The sequence below is a fragment of the Alligator mississippiensis genome, chromosome 8 (genome assembly GCF_030867095.1).
Source record: "Alligator mississippiensis isolate rAllMis1 chromosome 8, rAllMis1, whole genome shotgun sequence".
Classification (NCBI taxonomy): domain Eukaryota; kingdom Metazoa; phylum Chordata; order Crocodylia; family Alligatoridae; genus Alligator; species Alligator mississippiensis.
This window is the reverse complement of record NC_081831.1, coordinates 23,218,848-23,239,018: the sequence shown is the minus strand read 5'-3', so window position 1 is coordinate 23,239,018 and position 20,171 is coordinate 23,218,848. Positions and strand designations below refer to the sequence as shown.

The following is a 20,171-nucleotide window of genomic DNA, read 5'->3' as shown; positions in this document are numbered from 1 at the left end:
GCAGTACTCCGGCTGCAGTCTCACCAATGCCGAGTAAAGTGGAAGAATCATTCCCTTGGTTTTGCTTGAGATGAATCGGTTGATGTATGCCAGAGTATTGTTTGCCCTGCTGGCTACAGCATTGCACTGATGGCTCATATTCATACTATGGTCTATTCTTACCCCAGGTCTATTTCAGTCATGGTGCTAGTCAGTTTGGCACCACTGAGCCTGCAAGTATGTTGGGGATTGTTTGTCCCCAGTTGGAGCACTTTACAATGTTGAATTTCATCTGGTTCCAATCTGCCCAACTTGCCTGTATCTGCAGCCTATCTTCAAGCATGATCATGCTCCCCTATAACTTGGTGTTGTCCACAAACTTGGCCAGTGAGTTCTTCATCCCCACATCCAAATAACTGTTAATTGGCCTATAGTTTCCCAGGTCCTCTCTCTTCCCCTTCTTGAAGATGGGCACAACATTAGCCCTCTTTCAGTCTTCAGGGTCCTCCCGAGTGTCACAAGTTCTGGAAGAGTTTCGCCAGAGGTTCCGCAATGACTTTGGCCAGCTCCTTCAACACTCTTGGATTAAGTTAATCCAGTCCTGCTAGCTTATAAATGTCTAATTTTTCTAACTGATCACACATCAGCTCAATGTCAACAGTAGGAAGATGGCCATTCCCACTATGCCCATTCTGTACTCTATCTAGCATGATTTTCCCCTTAGTCCAGTGAAATACCAAAGCAAAGTAGTTATTCAGGAGTTCAGTTTTCTCCTGAGTGTTTGTAACCAGCTGTCCTGAGTTAATTAATGGCCCCACACTTCCATTTGTTTTCCTCCCATTTCCTACACACCTAAAGAAGGATTTCTTATTGTCCTTGATTTCTGTTGCTAGTTTGAATTTAGTCGCTGCCTAGCCTTTCTAGTCTGCTCCCTACAAGTGTGGGCCATTGTTGTATAGTCCTCCTGGGGGACTGTCCTAAGCTTCCATTTGTTTGTAGCACCTCTTTCTTCTTTTTTCAAAAGGACCATGATATCTCTATTAAGCCAAGAGGGCTTACTAGCCCTTCTGCTACCTTTCCTCTGCATGGGAATGGACTTCTTTTGTACTTTGAGGATCATGTACTTGAGGAACAACAACACTTCATGCACTCCTTTCACTTTCGGTCCCTGGTCCCACAGTGCTTCCCCTACTGTTGGCCTGAGCCTGTTGAAATTTGCTTTTCTGAAGTCCAAAACTTCAACTCTGATAGCTGATTTGCTTGCCTTGCAATGGACAGTGAATGTGATGGTTTCGTGGTCACTGTCACCCAGGTTACCCTCCATATTCAAGTCACTTGCCAGATCATCTTTGGCCAAGACCAAGTCTAGGAGAACATTACCACTATCTGGGGAGACAACCCCTCTCTCCCCTACCACCCAAATCACAATGGGAGAGGGGATTGTATGTCATCTGGGCTCAGTCTCATTTGCAAAGATCAGATTGATACAGTTCCCTTCCCCCCACGCATGCAGTGCCTCTGGCCTGCCCAGACCCCCAGGGTGGGACTCACCAGGTGAATCTGTGTTCTTGATGACACCAGTCTTTTCCTTCTGAGCTTCTTCCTACATGACAAGATGGGAGAGGATGGGAAGATGGCCCCACACCTGGAGCTGGGGAAGCCACCATGGTCAGGCTGGGCCAGGCCAACTCACCGCATTGGGGTAGGGGAACTCAAAGCGCACGAAGGCATCCAGGTCATTGGGGGCCACGCCTGGAGAGATACAGAGCAGCCATCAGACCCTGGGGGAAGCAGTAATCCCAAGGCTCCTGTGTCCCTTCAGGGCACCACCACCCTGCAGCTCCCAGTTCAGAGGGAGACAGTGTATTCAGCAAAAGCCAAAAAGGAACATCTCTATTCAGCTACTATTTAAGTTTTTCTCTCAATATTAAGGGCTGCCATTCCCCACTGATAATAGGGACAAGGGCACTGACCTGGCTCAGCAGTGCCTGAGGATAACTAAATAATGCTGGAGAGGCAGTTGGGCATTGAAGAGCACTGGAGGAGGCACAGGGACCAAATGCAGAGCAACACATCCAGGCAGGGAATGTGTGGGAGGCAGAGACCACAAACCTTATGCCCGAATCCTTTCCAGGGTGGAGCTCCCTGCCCTGCCATTGGTATCATGCAAGGATCTTCAAGCACAACCTCCCCACAGCCTCCATCTCAATCCTCCTTGCACAGACAGCACAGAACAATTTAAACAGCTCTGCAAAGGTTGTGGTGGAGACCTCATTCATGGCAATCATGAGACCACACCCCCCACCTGCATCTGGAGCCCTCTTCCAGCTCTGCTTGGCAGTGTCCCTGGCACACTGACTGAATGGTCAGGCGAGAGTGGCAAGGGGCATCAGTGACAGCAGGTGCCATTCCCAGCAGTACCCAGGGCCTGTTATCAGACACAATTAACAAGCAGTAGTAAATGGGCCCCTGACTGGGTGACCTTGGAGCAGGTGAGACGTGTGGGTGACACACTGTGCCTCCAGCTGGTAGCTTAGCTGCCCCCACCCCAGGCAACCTTTCCCAGTTCCAGGATTGATGTTCACACCCCCCTCCCCTCATGGTTGTACCTGGGGGAGCTGGGAGGTTGACACCTTTCACAATACAGAGGATCATGTCATTGCTGTTCAGCTCGGGGAAGATCCTACAAAGAGCAAGGCAGAAAGAAGGCTGTGTCATGCTGAGGTCCAGCCCAGGGCCGAGGGCTCCTATGGGGTCTCAGTACAAGCACAGCCCCCACACTGCCCTGCTACAAGTAACTCTATAAGAAGGGCATGCTCTCCTCTTTGCTGGTGAGTACACTGAGGCAAAGAGCAGCAGGTGCCTTCACACCCAGACCTCAGCTCTGCAGATACCAGATCTAGCCAAGCACATGACTCAGCTGCAAGACAGCACACAGAATTAGCCAGGGAGGACAAAACACGTATACACTCAACGTGGCCTCTGGGCATGGTCCCAGGCAAGGCCTACGATCTGATATTCTGCTCCAGAGGACCCTAGGCAAAGGGATGTGGATATAACTGGGTTCTTCCCAAATTGATGACCCTGGGACAAAGCCCTAGCATAGCTTCACAGCCTGGAAGGGGTCTTGGTTTCTTCCTTCACACTCACAGGAACAAGGGACAGGACAGTCAGAAGCCCAAGCCAGGAGTGAACATACTTGACCACAGTGCAGGTCCGTTGCTCATAGTGGTACTTGGGCACTGGGAGGCCTTTGGCATATGCTTGTTTCAAGATCTCCGTGCTTTGCTTGCAATCTTCAGCCATCTTCTCAAACCTGAGACAGAAGGAACAGGACATTCCTGCACCCTTCCCCAGGGCCTGTGCTATGCCCTGGGGCCAGTGCCAAAAAAAGTTACCCCTTTCATCTTCCTAACAGAAACCCCTTCTTCCCAATGGTTCACATGCTGTATTTCAACAGGATTCTCACTGGCTGCTAAAATGCAGCCACCTTTCAAGCTGTTTAACAGCACACAGTAACAAGTCCTGTGTAATACAGAGGGATTGCAGGAAGGCAGAAAAGAACTACCCATGTTGGAATCTACCTTGGACAACGGGGCTTGGACAAACAGTCCAGGCCTTGGATCTGTCAAGCCCCTAAAAAGGCCAAGACCCTCAACAAAGAGGATGACTGGCAGCAATGCTCCGGGGGGGGGGGGGGGGGGAGGCAAGGAGTAAGGAGTGAAAGACACATGACTCCCATATGGAAACCAGCCAGGAAGGGGGCACCGCAGAGGCCCTCTGTGCAGCTTTGCCACTGTCTCATGGCTCTGTCAGTGTGGAAGCAAGTGCTGAAGACAGGGGCTGGGAGCTATGCCCTGGCAGATGCACTTACTTGATGGTTTCTGCGATGCTGCCCAGATGAGTGAACTGCTTGGAGTAATTCATGCACATCTGGGATGGAGGACACAGGAGAGAAGGTTACAGGCCCCAGTGTCCTCCACACATGCATGCACACATGGACGTGAACACACAAAGAGTTGTCACCTCCTCTGAGATAAGCATCCTTGTGCCCACATACCAGACAGACAAACCACCCAAGGCTGGGGCAGAACCCTTCTCCCCTGGTCCTGCCTCATAGCCTGTTCTTTCCTTCTCCCACAGGCCTTCACCATCCAACATCCCACAGGAGGCATGAGGCCTCCTGTGGCTTCTGCCCAGCAGAGATTGGCAGCAAGCCCTTCCAAATCCTGCTCTTCCTGGCTGAGGCCCCCTTTACCTCATGCTGATGCCTCATCAGCTTCATGAGCTCCACATACTGGCTGGCTGCCTCTGAGGGGATGCTGACCCCACGGCAGGGCACAAATGTGAATTCCTCCTTGTTTGCTGGGACCTGGGGTACCTGTAACAGGAGATATGGGTCACAGCAGCCTGCAGCTTCCAGGAGCATTGCATCTGCACAGAACTACTCTGAAAACTGACCTCCAATTCCCTGCATTCCATGAGATGGCCATCCTGGAAGGCAGAGATGTTGGTGGTCCAGAGTCAAGGGTTCAGAACTCAACAAAAGCCCCAGCTTGATTTCAGTTCAGAGCTGAGAAATCTGAAGTGGTGGCACCCAAGCTGGGACACACCTGGGAACACTCACATGCAGCCAGGCTGGCTGAGACAGTCAGACACTGAACCCCTGCCTCCCAAGGGCGAGATGAGGCAGCCCACTAACTACAGAGATCTTGCCTGGAGCAGCCAGTTTAAGCCAGCACCTGTTATAACAGCACCAGAAGGAAAGTGCTCATGTGCAGGAGTGGATCCAGGGGGGATGCAGAAGTATGTAGAATCACCGAAAATTAGGGTTGGAAAGGACCTCAGGAAGTCATCTAGTCCAGGGTTATCAACCTTTTTCTTCTTGAGGACTGGCCTGGTTCCCCAGCCCCACCTGCATGGCCCTGGAATGCAGCAGGTGGGGCTTGGCAGCAGGGAGCCATGGGGCCCCACTCACCTGAGTAGCAGCAGTGCAGAAACTTTCCCACCTGCCCACAATGCTGCCTGCAAGATGGGGGCTGTGGGGCCAGGCAGTGTGGGCCTCCCCTTCTTCAGGACTTGTTTCAGCCCTGGGGGACCAAGGCAGCTCCTCCCCATGCTGGGCCAGGCTGGGTGGACCCCCTGAAACCTGCTCCCAGCCACCCAGGGGGCTTCAGACCCCTGGTTGAGAACCGCTGATCTAGTCCAACCCCCTGCTCCACACAGGACCATCCCAACTTTATCATCCCAGCCAAGGCTTTATCTACACGGGTCTCCAACAATGGAGATTCTACAACCTCTCTGGGTAGCCTGTTCCAGTGCTTTACTAGCCCTCCAGGTGAAAAAGTTTTTCCTGATATCTAACCTAAAATCCTCTGCTGCAACTTAAGACCCTTACTCCTTATTCTGTCATCTGCCACCACTGAGAACAGTCTAGCTCCATCCTCTTTTTAACCACTCTTCAGGTAGTTGAAGACTGCAGTTAAATTCCCCCTCAGTCTTCTCCAGACTAAATAAGCACAGTTCCCTCAACATCTCCTCACAAGTCATGTGCCCCAGTCCCCTAACCATTTTCACTGCCCTCCGCTAGACTCTTTCCAATTTGACTACATCCTTTCTGTAGTGGGGGACCCAAAACTGGACACAGCATTCCAGATGTGGCTTCACTAGTGCCAAACAGAGAGAAAGAATCACTCCCCTCAATCTGGCAATGCTCCTACTATTGCAGCTGAGAATGCTGCTAACCTTCTTGGCAACAAGGGCACACTGTTGGCTCCTATTCAGCTTATTGTCTCCTATTCAGCTTATAGACAAAGCTTTGGCTGGGATGATCTAGTTAGGGATGGTCCTGCTTTGAGCCGAGGGGTTGGACTGGATGACCTCTTGAAGTTCCTTCCAACCCTCATTTTCTATGATTCTATGATTGTCCACTGTAACCCACAGGCCCTTTTCTGCAGAGCTGTTGCTTAGCTAGTTGGTCCCCAGTCTGTACTGATGCATGGGAGTGTTCTGCCCTATGTGCAGGAATTGCCACTTGTCCTCACTGAACCTCATGACATTTCTTTTGGTCCAGTCCTCCAATCTGTGTAGTTGCTCCCCACCTTTGATTCCTGCTGGGAAACCAATGCCCTGGTGCTATTCAGGCAGAGCTGAGAGTCCATTGACTTTATAGCTTATTATCATCTGCCAGATTGCTGCTAATCTCTCTCCACTCCACAGGTGTTTACAACATTCTCTCTTTTTTAAAGGAAGAGGCACTGTCAAGATGTTCAAGAAGGCTAGATTTTGTTTTATGACTACAGGACTAAGACCACACTTATATCTTTAGAAAATTTTTTGCCTAGTTTGTTGTGATTTTATTTTTTTATTTTTGAAATAAATCTAGCAAATTAGCATATATTCCAGTAGGTCTATTTGTTTTTTTAAATGATCTTATACTGAGCAATAGAATGCCACCTCCTAGCCTATTAGTAAAGCTTCTAGTTTCTCTTTCATAGGAGAAAAATGTGTTCTGTGTTCTATGTGACAATGGGCTATATCACCTGCACCCCTCAGTTCAAAATCCTAATTCCACCCATGCTCATGTCACCCAATTCTCAACCTGCTTAAACTGCCTATAAAAGCTATGCCTGTCACTCAATGCTAAAAATCGCAGCCACTACTGGGGCAGGACCTGGCAACTGTTTGAATGGCACACAGCAACACTGCGCAGCACATTAGGAGAGGGAGTGGAGAGAGGTGGCATGGAAGGCAGCTCCCCTCCTCACCTTAGTGATGTCCACGGGCAGGCCATTCTGCGCTGCCTCAATCATTGGGTCAAGGCCCTTGGCCTGACGTAAGAAGAGCTTGGCCCCCTCAATGTCATTCTTCTGTTTGGCCTGTAGTGCTGCCTGCATCAGCTGCTTCTTCCGGCCCTCTAGGAACACCAGCTGCTGCTGGGCTGTGGGGGTGAGAGACAGGAGGTAAGGATGCCTGAACAGCTCCATGGACCTCACATTCGTACTCACTACAGGCAGCAGGAGTTAGAAACAGGGGGATTAGTACACTGGGAATGCCACACCCATTGTCTCTGGGGGCTGCAGCTCAGGACACAAGGTAGTCAACACTGGTATCACCCATGGGGACCTAACTAATTGCTCATCTGTGATTTGGGACAGCCTTTGCTCTGGACCAATAATGTCAGACACCAGGTGCCTGGTGTCTCTGGGATAGTTACACCCAAAGTGCTGCATCACTCATGGGGCAGCACCTGTCACCAAGAGACAGCCTTCAGTGTATTCACAGCCAAACAGAGGGGTATGGGAGGATAGATGTGGGTCTGAGTAAGTGACAATGGAGGTAATGAGAAGGAGGTTACAGTCTCCTGGTAACTTGCCACATGAATCAGGCAGCAGGAGACTCTGTCTGTCAAGCCACACCAGAGAGCTTCAGAGCAAGGGTGAAGATAATGTGATTATTGCAGGATTAGAACCTTTGACTTCCAACAGCCAGGAGGTAGTCAGCTTGTGCTGTAATGGACTTCCATGCTGCAACTGGCCTAGGCACGGGAGCACCAGTCACCGCAGGAGCCTGACTCAGTGTTAAAACATGCATATCTCTATTTTCTAATGCAGCTCCCAACATGCAGCCTGGGAGCCACACCTATCATGCTTGGGATCAGCGGGCAGGGGTAGAGAAGGGCTACCTGCACAAAGAAACAACTCCATGTTGAGAACCAGCCTCAGGCTTGGCACTGGCATTCCAGAGACTAGAAAACCCACATACCTCTGGTGTTGGCCTTGAGGGTTGACTTTGCTGTCCCCGCTGGGTGCGGTGCTGCAGGTCCAGCTGAGGATACCCGGGCAGCAGGCTGAGATGGCAGTTTGGGCTGGGACACAGCAACTGGCTTTGTTAGTGCAGGGTGGGGCTGAAACAGGAATAATTAAAAGAGTTAGTGAAGCTGCTTTGCCCAGAACAGACACCAGCGATGTGCACAGAGAAAGCCCAGACAAAATACAGCCCTTGCCTGTTGTTTACAGTGTCTGAGCTGATGTGTGACTTGGCGTCAGCCACGAAACTCATACCACAGCCCAGATGGAACAGCACTGATACAGTGCCACTGTGATTCCACCTGACACTAGCCGGACTGCTATCCTGGGCTGGACCAGTATCTCCACACATTCACATGTACACACTCAGATCAGACCAGCAGATCCCATTAGCCTTGTGACACTGAATCAGCCCAATGATCTCTCCCTGTTCTGATATCCAACAGGGACGAACACCACATTTGTCAGCTGGATGAGGAAGGAAGGGAGTTCCTCTTTGGCTGTGGGGCTAACAGTACATTACATTTCACCCCCTACCAGTTACCCAGGAGGGGTGAGGAAACAGGTTCCAGAGTACTCAAACAGTCAACGGGGTTCTACATGGCAGGTGCCACATGGAATAAAATTGGCTAATAAAAGGTGGGGAAAGTTCTGAACAGATCCCTCTTGTCACTAACAGACCAGGGGCTCTTGGCTGGACAGGACCTGACCTTTGTCTCCTGAATCTCATCCTCCTCCTCATCATTTTGTCGGTCCTCCTGATTGGCTAGTTTCATGGCCGTCTGCAGGACCCCCACGATGCTCTGGCTCCCTGACGAAGCCTCCATGCCCTGGATGGGGGGAAAGCCTGGTAGAGAGAGGGCAGAGTGAAGAGGGGGCTGGGAGGATCTGACACAGAGCTCTCCATAGGGTCATCCCGTTCCCACTCACTGAGACTAGATACACCCCTAAGTCATGGCACACTACAGGGAGCAAGTAGGCCACTTGGCAGGTTGCGGGCATCAATCCTCAGGGCGAGGCTCAGGCACTGAGCACAAGTTACACCCCAACACAAGCCGCCTCAAAGCTCATACCAAAATGCAGAAGAGGCCACAGATTGAACTCCCCTCTAGGACCTACAGGGGACATTCTTCCAGGATGGGACTGATGCAGAGGTGAGGCCAACCTATTGCTGCCAACACCATGCGTTCTGTGAATGAACTGCCTTTGGGGCCCAAGTGAAATTTGCCTGTGTAAAGGTATCAGAAAGTGCTCTGTGCTATTCCAAGCTGGCATCAAAGACAACTGGGATGATACCTGGTGGGATGGGCAGCTCCGAAACCTCCACAGCTTTCCCTGTTTTGTGGGCCCGGATGGCATCTTGATATTGCTGAAAGGGAAATCATGACTAAAACTGTTTGTAGTATGTCACAACCTAGGAATCCAAAAGCTATGAGGCCAGGTGTTAGACACTGTACAAACAGAGCAAAAGGTAAGTCCTAGGCCCAAACAGCTTAAGATGCAGGTAGAAGGCAAGAACCAGGAGGCAGGGAGAGAGATATGAGAAGGGAACTCTATGCAAGCTGCTATGGGAGAGGCATCTATAAATCAAAATGACGTGGCCAGCTTGCTGCCTCTGTCTTTTATAGATAGTCACAGGTTTATTCCAGGGCATTAATCAATTATCTCTTTTCCCTTTGCTGACAGACAGCGGAGGGTGACAGAAGACAGCTACTTCATTCTACAGTCCACTGGATTGCCTTCCATGCCCCAGGCATCTATGGAAGATTAAACTACAACCATGCCAGCATTTGGTTTGGGTCCACAAGGTCAGGTTTCCATTCTTCCATGATTTCATTCCTCTGCCATGGTGCTGGTTGTTAATACTCAGTTCCACCCTCTGCCTTTGCAAGATACTGAGCAAAACCAATGGACTCCATGAATGAGAGATACACTGGGATTTTTCATCTACCACTAAAATGCAGCTTTTTCTGGGGCAGAACATAGCAGCTGTTTAACAGGGCACAGGAACACAGAAGCAAGAGGAAGCGATAGGCACAGTAGCCAAGTGAAATTGTGTAGGGCAGAGATTTTCAACCTTTTTAATAAGTGTACCCCTGGCAGCTGGATGCAGAGCTGGGGGGGGGGTCGGGGGATGGCGCACGGCTGGATGCAGAGCAGTGGCAGTGCAGGGAGGTGGTAGTGGCCATCACATGCAAGCCTCCCCCACCCCCATGCCTGGCCAGCTGAGTGGCGCCTGGGCAGCCTGCAGAGGGGCGCTGCTGCCCTCATGGGCACCCCCCTGCCCCTTCAGGGCTGCTTCTGGGAGGCAGCAGCACAGGGTGGTGCCCCACCCCACCTGCCCACATGTACCGCTAGGGTCTTCTCAAGTACCCCTGGGGTATGTGTACCCCAAGTTGACAACTCCTGGTGTAGGAGATTTAAAAGGGGAAGGATGTTGTTATGGAAAAGCTGTGGCCCAGGATGGGCCAGTTCCTCACTTTCACAATGCGATCATGCATTCTCGCCTTCCGGTCATCTCCTTTGCTCTTGGCCTGGGCTGCTGCTGTTTTGTACCTCTCCATCCTCTGTTGCAGGGCCTCCATTAGGTCTCGGGGTGGTGGGGGGATGTCTGCTTCATGGAGAGGAAGGCAGGAGGGATGCAGCAAGTGGGTTGATTTTACTCATTTCTCAGTTCCCAGAAACCCACAACTCTGTCCCCAGCCCTTTTGTGACAGCAGGTGCCTCAGCACACCAAGATTCAGCCCCTAGGCACATTATCTCCAACCCCTTCCCCCACGGTTGCTGCTGATTGATAGCAGCTGCTGCAACTGCTGGAAAATGAGCAGGCTCCCAGCATAGCATGCCCAGGACCTAGGAGCCCTGGGGACATGAACATTTTCTGGTTAGCCTGAAGCTCCAGACTGCTCACTGGGAGGCATCTGAAATGGACCCTCTCTTCCCCCTCAAAAGCAAGTCTGCCCTCTAGCTACAGGCTAGGGAGGAAGGGCAGGTGGGCTGGATGGCAGCTATAAAGGGTGAAGCTGCTTTCTAGTCCTCTCAGAGGTCCCACAGTTTGGCAGCCTGCAAGGTGAGACAAGGGGCAACCTGCAAAGTGAACAGGGCATTGAGGTACCCCCAGAGCTATAAAAAACCCACACCTGAGGCAGGGGAGACCAACTTAGGTTCGGGTGTAGCTGCCGGCGTTGCTGCTGGGGACTGCTGTGGACACGGGGACAACAGCTTCTTGGGCAGCTGGTCTGTAGGGGTGAAAGAACAGCTCAGAGGGCAACAGAAGGAAGGGGCAGCTGGAATCAGCCTCAAGGATCAAGGTGGAGGGAGGCTGTGCTTTCCCAGCCAGGTTCCAGGCTCTCTTCAAGGAGCAGGACCCACTTGCCCTGTCCAGCGCATTCTAAGCCAGACACCCAAATTTATCATTAAGCCTCTTCTTTGCTCTCCCTACAGGAAAGCTAAATGGCAAGTCTAAGCTGGAGCAGAACCAAAGAGACTCAACTCCCATGTCCTGCTCCAGCCATGGAGTGAATCCACCCAGATCCAAGGACAGCAATCTTAGGATGGCCCAAGGAGGGCATGCCTCCTTCGTACTGCCAAAGCCAGCTTGAAAAACCCTCCTCCCTCCCAAAACCCAGAGGCCCTTGGCTGGCAAAAGCGAGTATCAGGTCTTACCAGGAGGAGGCGGCAAGCTGCCCAAATCCACTGCCTGGCCCTTACCCAGAGTTTCCAACATGGGGTCGAGGCTCTGAAAGACAGCCCAAGGAACAGTAAGTTTTACCTGGAATCTTCTCTTCCGTGGGACTTGTGGTGCTTTACCAACCTTCAGAGATGCCTTGCAAATCCAGCTCCATCTTACAGTAGGGAAACTGAGGCAAGGGGCTGGAGCATCTTGCTGGGGTTTTCCAGCAGACTAAGGTTTGAAACAAGCACTGGGGGACCAGGCCTACTTTCTCCGGTCATTAGACCACTTCTCCTAAAGCCAGAACCCAGGTGTCCTGGCTCCTGGCTTCCTGCCTTGGCAGTTGAACTATGTTTTAGAGGTTTTCTCTCCAAGTAGTGCAGAACAAGTAGGAATGAAGCAATGCATTATCTGTTTTGGTCAGGAGGAGCCTGGAGTTGGTCTGTGGACAATCTCTGCACTCACCTCAACCTCAGTATGGAGCATCCCAATAGTTGAAGTGGATGATAGTTGCACACATGTCCACATCCCAGCCCCAGCTCCAGTTCCAGCCTATTTACCTGCATCCTTCTGAGCACTGAGGGCCAACTGTTTGGCTGGGGACCTGAACCAATGCTGAGGAAGCTGAGTGAGACAGTGGTGTGCTAACATGCTGTATCTCATACCCCAGCTAACTAGCCAGGATACAGCACCATGTTTTCTACTATACCAGCCTGCCTCATTTAGGGCATGAGGTGCTTCCTTCAGCTCAGGTACCCCCATGTAGCCTGGCTATGTTTGCTTCTCAGCCACACCCAGGGAAAAGACTAAGAGTATGGCAAGACAGTCACATACCTTGGCAATGCGGTAGTACTGCGTGGCCTCCTCAATGCTGCCTTGTTGCTTGGCACGCAGTGCTGCCATCTTGTACTCCCACTGCCTGGCCTGGACGAGTGCCTGGGGGCCAGAACTCACAGAGCCTGAGGACGGGGAGAATGGAGGGTCAGCACATGTTCCACAAACTTCAGAGTCACTCAAGGCAGTACCAGGGTAATGTGATCACACAGAGATGTGCCTGTGTTCTACTATAGGTATTTTCTAGGCTTATGGGCTTTGCTGTTTGCCCCCTTTCCTTTCTGTTACATGTCAGGGCATTTTTAAACCTTCCTTAGAGGCATTGGGTGTCGGCTGTAGCTCAGGCTAGGGATGGTGACTGGGCTGTACCAATGCTCCTGCTGGGACTTAAAGCCAGTCTTGTCCCTCCACCCAGGGTCAGATGGACACTACATTTAGGGTCAGAAAGGAATTTTCCCCCACAGATTGGCATGGACTGGGGTTGGGGGGTTTACCTTCCTCTGTAGTAGTGGGACATGCCCTTTACCTAGGATCTCTTAAGCATATATTAACAACCTTTTATAGAAGCAAAACACTGGCCATCATGGTTCCCCTGCTTTACTTGTGGCAGGTTAGGGCATATCATCTTGTGTTGTGTCACATTTTTTATATAGGATGGTTTGGATAGGGATTATCCTACCCAAGAAGAGTGTTGGACTAGATGTACGCTGTGGAGGTCCCTTCCAGCGCTACTTCTGTACGATTTCTATGATACCCCCAGGCCCAACCTTCTCTGCCCTGCAATGTGAAAGAACAAAGTGATCTCCTGTTCCTACCTGCCTGGGGAGATGGGGCCAAAGGAACAGACTTTTCCTCCAGGATCTCTGGGGATCCGATAAGTAAAGCAGGGACTGGCAGAACCTTAGGCTTTGGCAGGACAGGAGGCAGCATCTTGGGGGATGTTGCCTGGGGCAGCTGTGGAGGGGTGGTCGCAGGCGGTTGCAAAGAAGAATGGCTGAGGAGACTGGAGCTTCCATCGGGGATGGAGGGCTGGAGCAATGGTGTGGTCCCAGGAGAAGAGGACTGCTGTGAACTCACACTCTTCCCAAGAGCCACTGGGGGTGGGATCTCCTCCTCATTAATCTTCTTGCCCTTCCTCACCGAGGTCACCATGTTCTCTAGGGTCTGGGAAAAGCAAAGTCAACAGATAGGCAAGTTACAAGCTTCTGGTCTCTCTCAATCTCAATTTTAGACAGAAACTAGAGAAAACAGAAGCTGAAACATTAGCCAGAATGTCAGCAAAGAACCTACCAGCAGGAAAAGCAGGAGCTAATGGCGTTGGTCTGAGAGTGGCTTGAAAACTGCAGTCTTGATTTGCAGTGAGAAACCCAGAGTCTTTCCTCAACATCCTCTCATTCCCACCCCCCCAATGCACTAAGTCATACATTTTTAAGACTAGAAGACAGTAATTGCTTGGATTTTCTAAAACACTGATTGCTCTATTGCTGTATATTTAAAGTCAAACCATTTCAATTAAAATTAATTTGAATTTCAGAAGGCTCCTGCCCTGCCAGACAGCTTCTTAGTGTTACCCCAAGCACTCACCTTGAGGCCTCTCTCATATCGACGCACTTTGGAACTGTCGCCCACCTGCTTGGCATTAGTGATGGCTGTTTTGTACATCTCCAGCCTTTCCACAAGAGCAGATTCAGAACTGCTAGATTCAGCAGGAGTTTCATTAGCCTGCAGGAGCCCACAGAAGAGGAGGAGAAAGCTTTGTTAACAAACCCAGCACTGGTGATGCTTGAGGTGCTCACATGCTACAACTATTCTTTGTGACAAATCAAGCTTAATAATAACAGCAACACCACAACAGTGGTAGTAGTAGTAAATAATAATGACAACAATAAAACACCACTATCACCACAGCCAAAACCAAACCACAATAACAACATTCCGCTCTATCCAGAAAGGCTCAAAGCAGCTTATAGTAAATGACAAACAACAAGAGTAAATTTCTCAAACAACAACCACAACTAGAAAAACATGGATGAGAGAAAACTAACAGTTGTAATGTGGTGGTTGGACTCCCCCAATGGGTGTTGGAGTGCTGCTCTACACTGGGCCAGCTGTGCTTGTGCAACAAATTTCTATCTTGCTCTCTTAGGGAGACTATTAACTCACTATCTTCATGCTTGACTTGGCATAGATCTTGGAGATGTGATGGTTGAGAGGGTGAGGCAGACAATATTCCCTCAAAAAATTTCCACCCTGCAAATTTTTGTTAGCTGAAACAAGATAACACCAGGCCCAGAGCTTGTGGTCTCTAGCACCAAACCCCAAGGGCTGAGGGGTCTTTGCCGGTAACGTGAGAGCACTTTAGAAATACCAGGCAGAACAAGAGCATTGGGTCTGGGTTCACTAGCCCTGCAATGGAGGTTTCTTCATTCAGTATCAGTCCTGAGCCAGTTGAAGGTCCTTTAAAAAGACACTAACAGGAAGAAGATCAATGTGTGCCGCAGTAGGGAAATGAGACTGCAGTTCAGTGAAGATGGGAACCAGGCAAGAATCACAGGGCTGGAAAGGACCTCCAAAGTCCCCTGGTCCAACCCCCATTGACAAATAAAGCAGCAGAGGAACTGCAGTGCGAGAGGCTAAAAGCCCACGTGCTCTTTAGCACCCAGGAGGGTGAGCAGACATGACCTGCAAACCCATGAGGGAGCAGAGACACAGTATAAGGCAGCCCTGATCTGTCCTATGACCCTATTCGAAAGTGTGGGAAGATCTCAAGGGGAAACAAGGCTGGGGAGGGCACGGCATTTTGCACCTTTGCAGCAGGGACTAGGGCTGCTTGGGTTTCCTCTTCTTCACCAAGGACTTCGTTGAGTTCTGCCTGTAACAGAGAGAAGTTCAGACACTCCAGTGTCAAAATGGGGGGGGAGTCGGGTCACTAATTCTCAACCAAGGTGCTGTGGCCCCATGGGGTGCCTTAAGATCCTTTCAAGGATAGCAACATGGAGTGTGATGCCATGCTAGCACTGTTAGGTGTGCAAATGTGATTCACATTCACAAAACCCAGAGATTTCAAATAGGAACCCATAGCATTAAAAATATTTTGCCCCCTTGTGTGTTTCTGAATTATTTGCAATGGAAAAATTCCTCTATTATTTTTCTGTGGTTAAAAAGTGAGTGAAAACCTAGAAGCTGGTATTATCTGAAGGGGGCCTCAAGTCTACAAAGGGGTGTCATGAGTTTATAAAAGGGTGCCTTGAGTCTAAAGAGGTTGAGCATTACAGGGAAGGGTGCTTGGAAGATCAAACTCCCTCTTTCTGGAGGTAATGGGTATCTAGGAATCAAACCGCTTGCTTCAATAGCTAGAGATGGGCAACAGTGTGGGATTCCTGGATGGCTATAGCCACAATGCAGTTCCATGCAAAATTCAGTAGCATGATTCCCAGGCAGGGAAGGAAGGATGAACAGGTCTATTCCTACACAAGGATTTTCACTCAGAGCCCTCTCTAAATGCATCAGCCAGTGAACAAGGCCTTTTGCACAACAGCCCAAACCATTTCCATGGTATATTACCATTAGCTCATCTTCATCTTCCAGATCATCCTCTTCCTCTCCATCCTCTTCATCAAGGTCTTTCATGCAGAAAGCAGCCATTCTCTCGATTGCATCCATGGGCAGAGGAGCTGGGAAGAAGGCAAGAAAGCTGTAACTCATTTCACTACAAGTCAGCACTTGGGCTGGCAGGCTGGGAACAAAGACAGACCTCATGAATAGCATGCAAGGCTGGGAGTTGGGAGTACTGAGGTCTGTTCCTGACTTGGCCTCTTGCCTTCCTTTGCAGTCTTGAAATCAAGGCCATGGAAGCTGGCAGCTTGGGAGCCTTTCAATCAGGTCCTCTGAGGGGCAGATACACCGCAACAGAGCAGATGGATCTTGTGTGCAGAGCTGGGCACCACTTACTTTTCCCTTTTGGCTTCCCTTTCAAGTTGGGCTGGCCCCCAACAATAGCCATGAACTCAGCTTCCAGTTCATTGTCATCCTCCCCATCATCGTTGTCCATCATCCCATCAGGAGAGAAGTCCACCAACAAACCCATCTGAAGGAGATGACAGATTACCTGTCAGTTAGCACTTTCCTTTAGGAACAGATTAGTGGGGGGCAACCTTTTTGGCAGACAGGCCACAAATCAGCCCTGCCCAGACTGCCACTCTGATCCCCTTCCCTTGCCCTGCTCTTTGCTTCCTGCCCCCTGCCTCATGGGCTGCTCTGCTCTCTGCCCAATCTGCCACTGAGCTGCCTGCCCCCTCCCTGGTCTGCCACATGCTCTCATGCCACAGGTTGAGCCCCCCCTGCCAAGAACAGATCATTTGAAGAAGTGGTGCTCAGTGGTGACATTAAGGCATGGGTTCCTGGTGCCTGGATTCAGTTCCCAGCTAAAAGGGCTTGGTGTTTTGTGGTGATTGACCATATATGAAGGAGAGGAACTCTACCTGTCTTTCCCAGCGCAGAATCATGGTGAAAGCAAGGGACTGGGAGTCTGGACTCTTGGGTCCAGACTCTTGCTGCCTGGCCACAGACAAATTGCTACACCTCTGTGCATCAGAACGAAGCTAAGGGTACCCTGTTTTGCTAACAGCCTGGCCTGGTTCAATGAATGTTCATAAAGCATTTTGACTGCCTCATATGACCAGTCCTACAGCCAGGTGTTATGCAACCTGGTTTCTGCTCCAGCTTCCACCCAAGTGTGGGCAGGGATGACTGGCTGCCTCGCCAGTGACAGACTGGCCTGCCCTGCCTTGGGAGGGTTTGGCTTTCATTCAGCTCCACAGAAGGAAGCACTGCATAAAATGACCTTTCCCTCCCATTGCACAGGTTTAAGCTTGAATTCACCAGCAGTTTTGATAGGTGCATTTGACTTGCTCACACACTAGCACCTGCCTGCACAGGTTAACCCTATCCCTGCTGGACAGAAAAAGCACACGGGGATGGAGATAGGCTGCCACAGCACAGATCAGGCGAGCAGAAATCCTGCATGCATGAGCCACTAATCCCTGGCAGATGTCTGGATTTAACTCAGGGCTGCTCCTCATAAGCTATTAGAGAGGCAAACACCAGTACAACAAACCTTCAAAAGGTCTGAAAGTGGGGAAACAGCTTCTGCCAGCTATACATGACATGAGCTGATAAAATGCGTACTCTACTGAGGTTTTATAGCCTGTGATCAATGGGTTACAAGCAAGTTTTACTGAGAGCAGAATTCTTGAAGGACAAGGAAAGGTCATGGTGAATACGTTCTTCCCACCTCATTGGATTCCACAGCCAGGGCTCGTCCGCCTGACACAAAGCCTTCTCATTCCATGACAAGAGGGAAGGACTGTGCCAGGTGTCACTAACTGTTCACCCTGCATAGGGTAACTGTAGGGCTCTGACTTTGTCTGTGAGTTGCACATTGTGACATTCTTTATAAAGGCATCATGACAACTAGTTCCCCCATTTGTAATTGGACTGAGATGTCTAAGAGCCCAGTGTTGTTACTAGTGACTAGGAAAGCAATAAATAAAAGACAATGCACACTTAAAGGAGATGTTTGCAGCCATTCCATCTTTCAACACACAGAGAAGTGTGAGGAAGAACACATAGCCAAGTGTCCACAAAGCCTCTAGTGCTAACATCCAATGATACCAGAGGCTTAAAATACTGCCCAAAACTTCCCACCCTAGAATTTTTGAAGAACGCTCCACCCACCCATCCAACCCACAATGGCCAATTTACCTAGCATTTATGCCAAGACATCCCATATTACTCCTCTAAAATTGTCTCTTGGGGTCCCTCTAGTTCCCACCCTCAGCTGAGCTCACCTGCTACAACAAATGGGAAGGGATGGATGCACAGTATAAACAGCATGAAAGGATTTTCAAAATTTAAAGTTGATTCTGTTTGAGAGAAGTCATGTTAAAAACCCACATGCTTCATATGTTTTCAACTGAACCCTGCCTTGGCATTTTAGGCAACAAACAATTATTTGACCCTCACTCAAAAGCATCAGAATATAAATCTACAATTTGCACAAGCGTGTGGTGAAATCCTGATACAAATTAATAAGAGATGGAGACAATCTCTGAGAATCCTGCTGCTTATCTCTCTATGTGCCACTTATGAGAAATCCCAACAGATTTCTGGTCCATTACGCCAAAACAAATTAATATTAAACAGCAGGAACTCTGCTTGAAAATTCTAGGGTAACAAAAGATAATGTGGGCGTGCAACAGCTCTAAAATTCTCTGTGCCATTATTTTTCTCATATACTTACAATTCCATATGTTGGTCTTTAGCAGAAAAACCAAACAAAATGCATCCTTTTATATCTAGGCTTATTTTGCTTCCAAGGGATAGACTAGAGAGAGATGAAGATGACCCATTTTCTTCAATTACTTCTAGCTTGGAAATCTTATTGGAAGGGTTGACAAGTTATAGTCTAATTTCCCTCCCGAGGGGTAGGAAAAAAAACACCTGGGTCCCGACCTGTCCGGTTTTCCTGCTAGTACAGCTAGCTAGAAGGACAGACATTCAACCACAGTGCAAAGACCACTGCCCTTTATGAATGACAGTAATCTTCTCTCTCAATTATACTTTTCTTTCTGAACAAGATCAAGGGCTTTACAAACTACAGGCGAAAGCAGGCAGCTGCTTTAGAAAATCTAGACTCTGACAAAAGCATAATGGCCTAGTCACATACCAAGCATATGAGAACTTTAAAGCAGATCTGATGGGTCAGAGACAGAGAAGACAGAGACGAGGAGCTCAGGGCTCACCTGTCTGGCTTTGGCAGCACCACTAGGTCCTGGTGGCGGGGGTGGCCTCCTGCTTTTGCTCATTTCTGTTTGCGTCCCCTTTTAGCCTGAGCTGAAGAGGATCTGTGCATTAAGCCAGACAGAGCTGGAAGTTTATAATGGGATCACTCAGGCATCATCCTTGGGTCGCTGGGGCATCTCCCAGGGGCAGCTTGGATAACCCAGCCTCTTCCCCTCCCCCCACCATGCCTTCTTCACCCCCCTCCCCTGTCTCTCTGTTTCTCCTGACTCAGCTTGCTCCTTCCAATTCTGCCAAGATCTCCACCTCATCCCCCAAATGATCCCCAATCCCTCACTTCCCAAGAGTCTCCAACCTGCCATGGGCTTCCTGCCTGCACATGTACATGGCCTACCTTCCCCTCAGGGAACACACCTCTCAGGGCCCCGTTCATGCCTTTCCTATGCTATCACAACTCAAGAGTCTCTTCTAGCACTTGCCCCCGCATCCATCCCACCACCTGTTCCCCCATCCAGAACCCACCACAGCTCTTTGCCTTAGCCCTCTGCCCCCCCAGCTCCTTACCCCCAGAACTGCCATCTCCTCGCCCTCAGCTCTATATGCCCCCCCAGAATCCCCCAAGCCCTGTGCCCCCCATAATTACCCCAGCTCCTTACCACAAGACCTGTGGCCCCAGACCCCCCAGCTCCTTGCTCACAGCCCTACATGGCCCCCACTCCCCTCCAGTCCTGTGCACCCCAACCCCCAGCTCCTTGCCCCCAGCCCTGTGCCCCCAACACCTTACCCCAGATCTATATGCCCCCCAGCTCCTTATCCCCAGAACCCCCCGACAGCTCCTTGACCACCTGCCCCTTCCCCACAGAGCAAAAGGGTCTCCTTCACCCCCTCCCCCCTCTCACTCACTCACTTCCTGCTTCGCCCAGACAGCTGTCAACAACACACCTCGCTTTACAGCCGCTTGCCCAACACTGTCGCACCTTCCTCCACCGCTGCCTTGCTTTACGGCTGGGAGTTACAGCGTAACAGGTAGCAACATGACCGCTGCGCACTCCGAAGTACTATAACTCCCAAGAGGC

General features: G+C 50.2%; 1 protein-coding gene and 1 long non-coding RNA gene across 10 annotated transcripts in view; one reads left to right on the top strand and one right to left on the bottom strand.

The window, feature by feature from the left end:
- The window catches only part of LOC109286137 (uncharacterized), a 22,498-nt gene extending 8,596 nt beyond the window's left edge, over positions 1-13,902 (top strand). The window contains exons 2-4 of the long non-coding RNA XR_002094077.2: positions 9,474-9,595; positions 11,232-11,548; positions 13,829-13,902. This is a non-coding gene — a long non-coding RNA (uncharacterized LOC109286137). The remainder of the gene's footprint in view (positions 1-9,473; positions 9,596-11,231; positions 11,549-13,828) is intronic.
- The window catches only part of CC2D1A (coiled-coil and C2 domain containing 1A), a 25,490-nt gene extending 5,319 nt beyond the window's left edge, over positions 1-20,171 (bottom strand). For 2 of the 9 annotated variants that reach the window (XM_014600163.3, XM_019499411.2), the window contains exons 1-21: positions 20,003-20,171; positions 19,098-19,199; positions 16,246-16,381; positions 15,859-15,968; positions 15,101-15,166; positions 13,879-14,016; positions 13,110-13,458; positions 12,295-12,419; positions 11,454-11,526; positions 10,928-11,026; positions 10,268-10,401; positions 9,084-9,156; positions 8,498-8,634; positions 7,744-7,885; positions 6,747-6,919; positions 4,238-4,360; positions 3,854-3,912; positions 3,179-3,295; positions 2,589-2,662; positions 1,673-1,731; positions 1,531-1,582 (exon numbers count right to left, since the gene is read on the bottom strand). In XM_014600163.3, the coding sequence (XP_014455649.1) occupies positions 1,531-1,582; positions 1,673-1,731; positions 2,589-2,662; positions 3,179-3,295; positions 3,854-3,912; positions 4,238-4,360; positions 6,747-6,919; positions 7,744-7,885; positions 8,498-8,634; positions 9,084-9,156; positions 10,268-10,401; positions 10,928-11,026; positions 11,454-11,526; positions 12,295-12,419; positions 13,110-13,458; positions 13,879-14,016; positions 15,101-15,166; positions 15,859-15,968; positions 16,246-16,381; positions 19,098-19,160 (2,302 nt within the window). In that variant the 5' untranslated portion in view covers positions 19,161-19,199; positions 20,003-20,171. Of the gene's footprint in view, positions 1-1,530; positions 1,583-1,672; positions 1,732-2,588; positions 2,663-3,178; positions 3,296-3,853; positions 3,913-4,237; positions 4,361-6,746; positions 6,920-7,743; positions 7,886-8,497; positions 8,635-9,083; positions 9,157-10,267; positions 10,402-10,927; positions 11,027-11,453; positions 11,527-12,294; positions 12,420-13,109; positions 13,459-13,878; positions 14,017-15,100; positions 15,167-15,858; positions 15,969-16,048; positions 16,215-16,245; positions 16,382-19,097; positions 19,222-19,998 lie in introns of those variants that run through there. The other 7 variants (XM_019499409.2, XM_019499408.2, XM_019499410.2 and 4 more) reach the window with 7 other exon arrangements.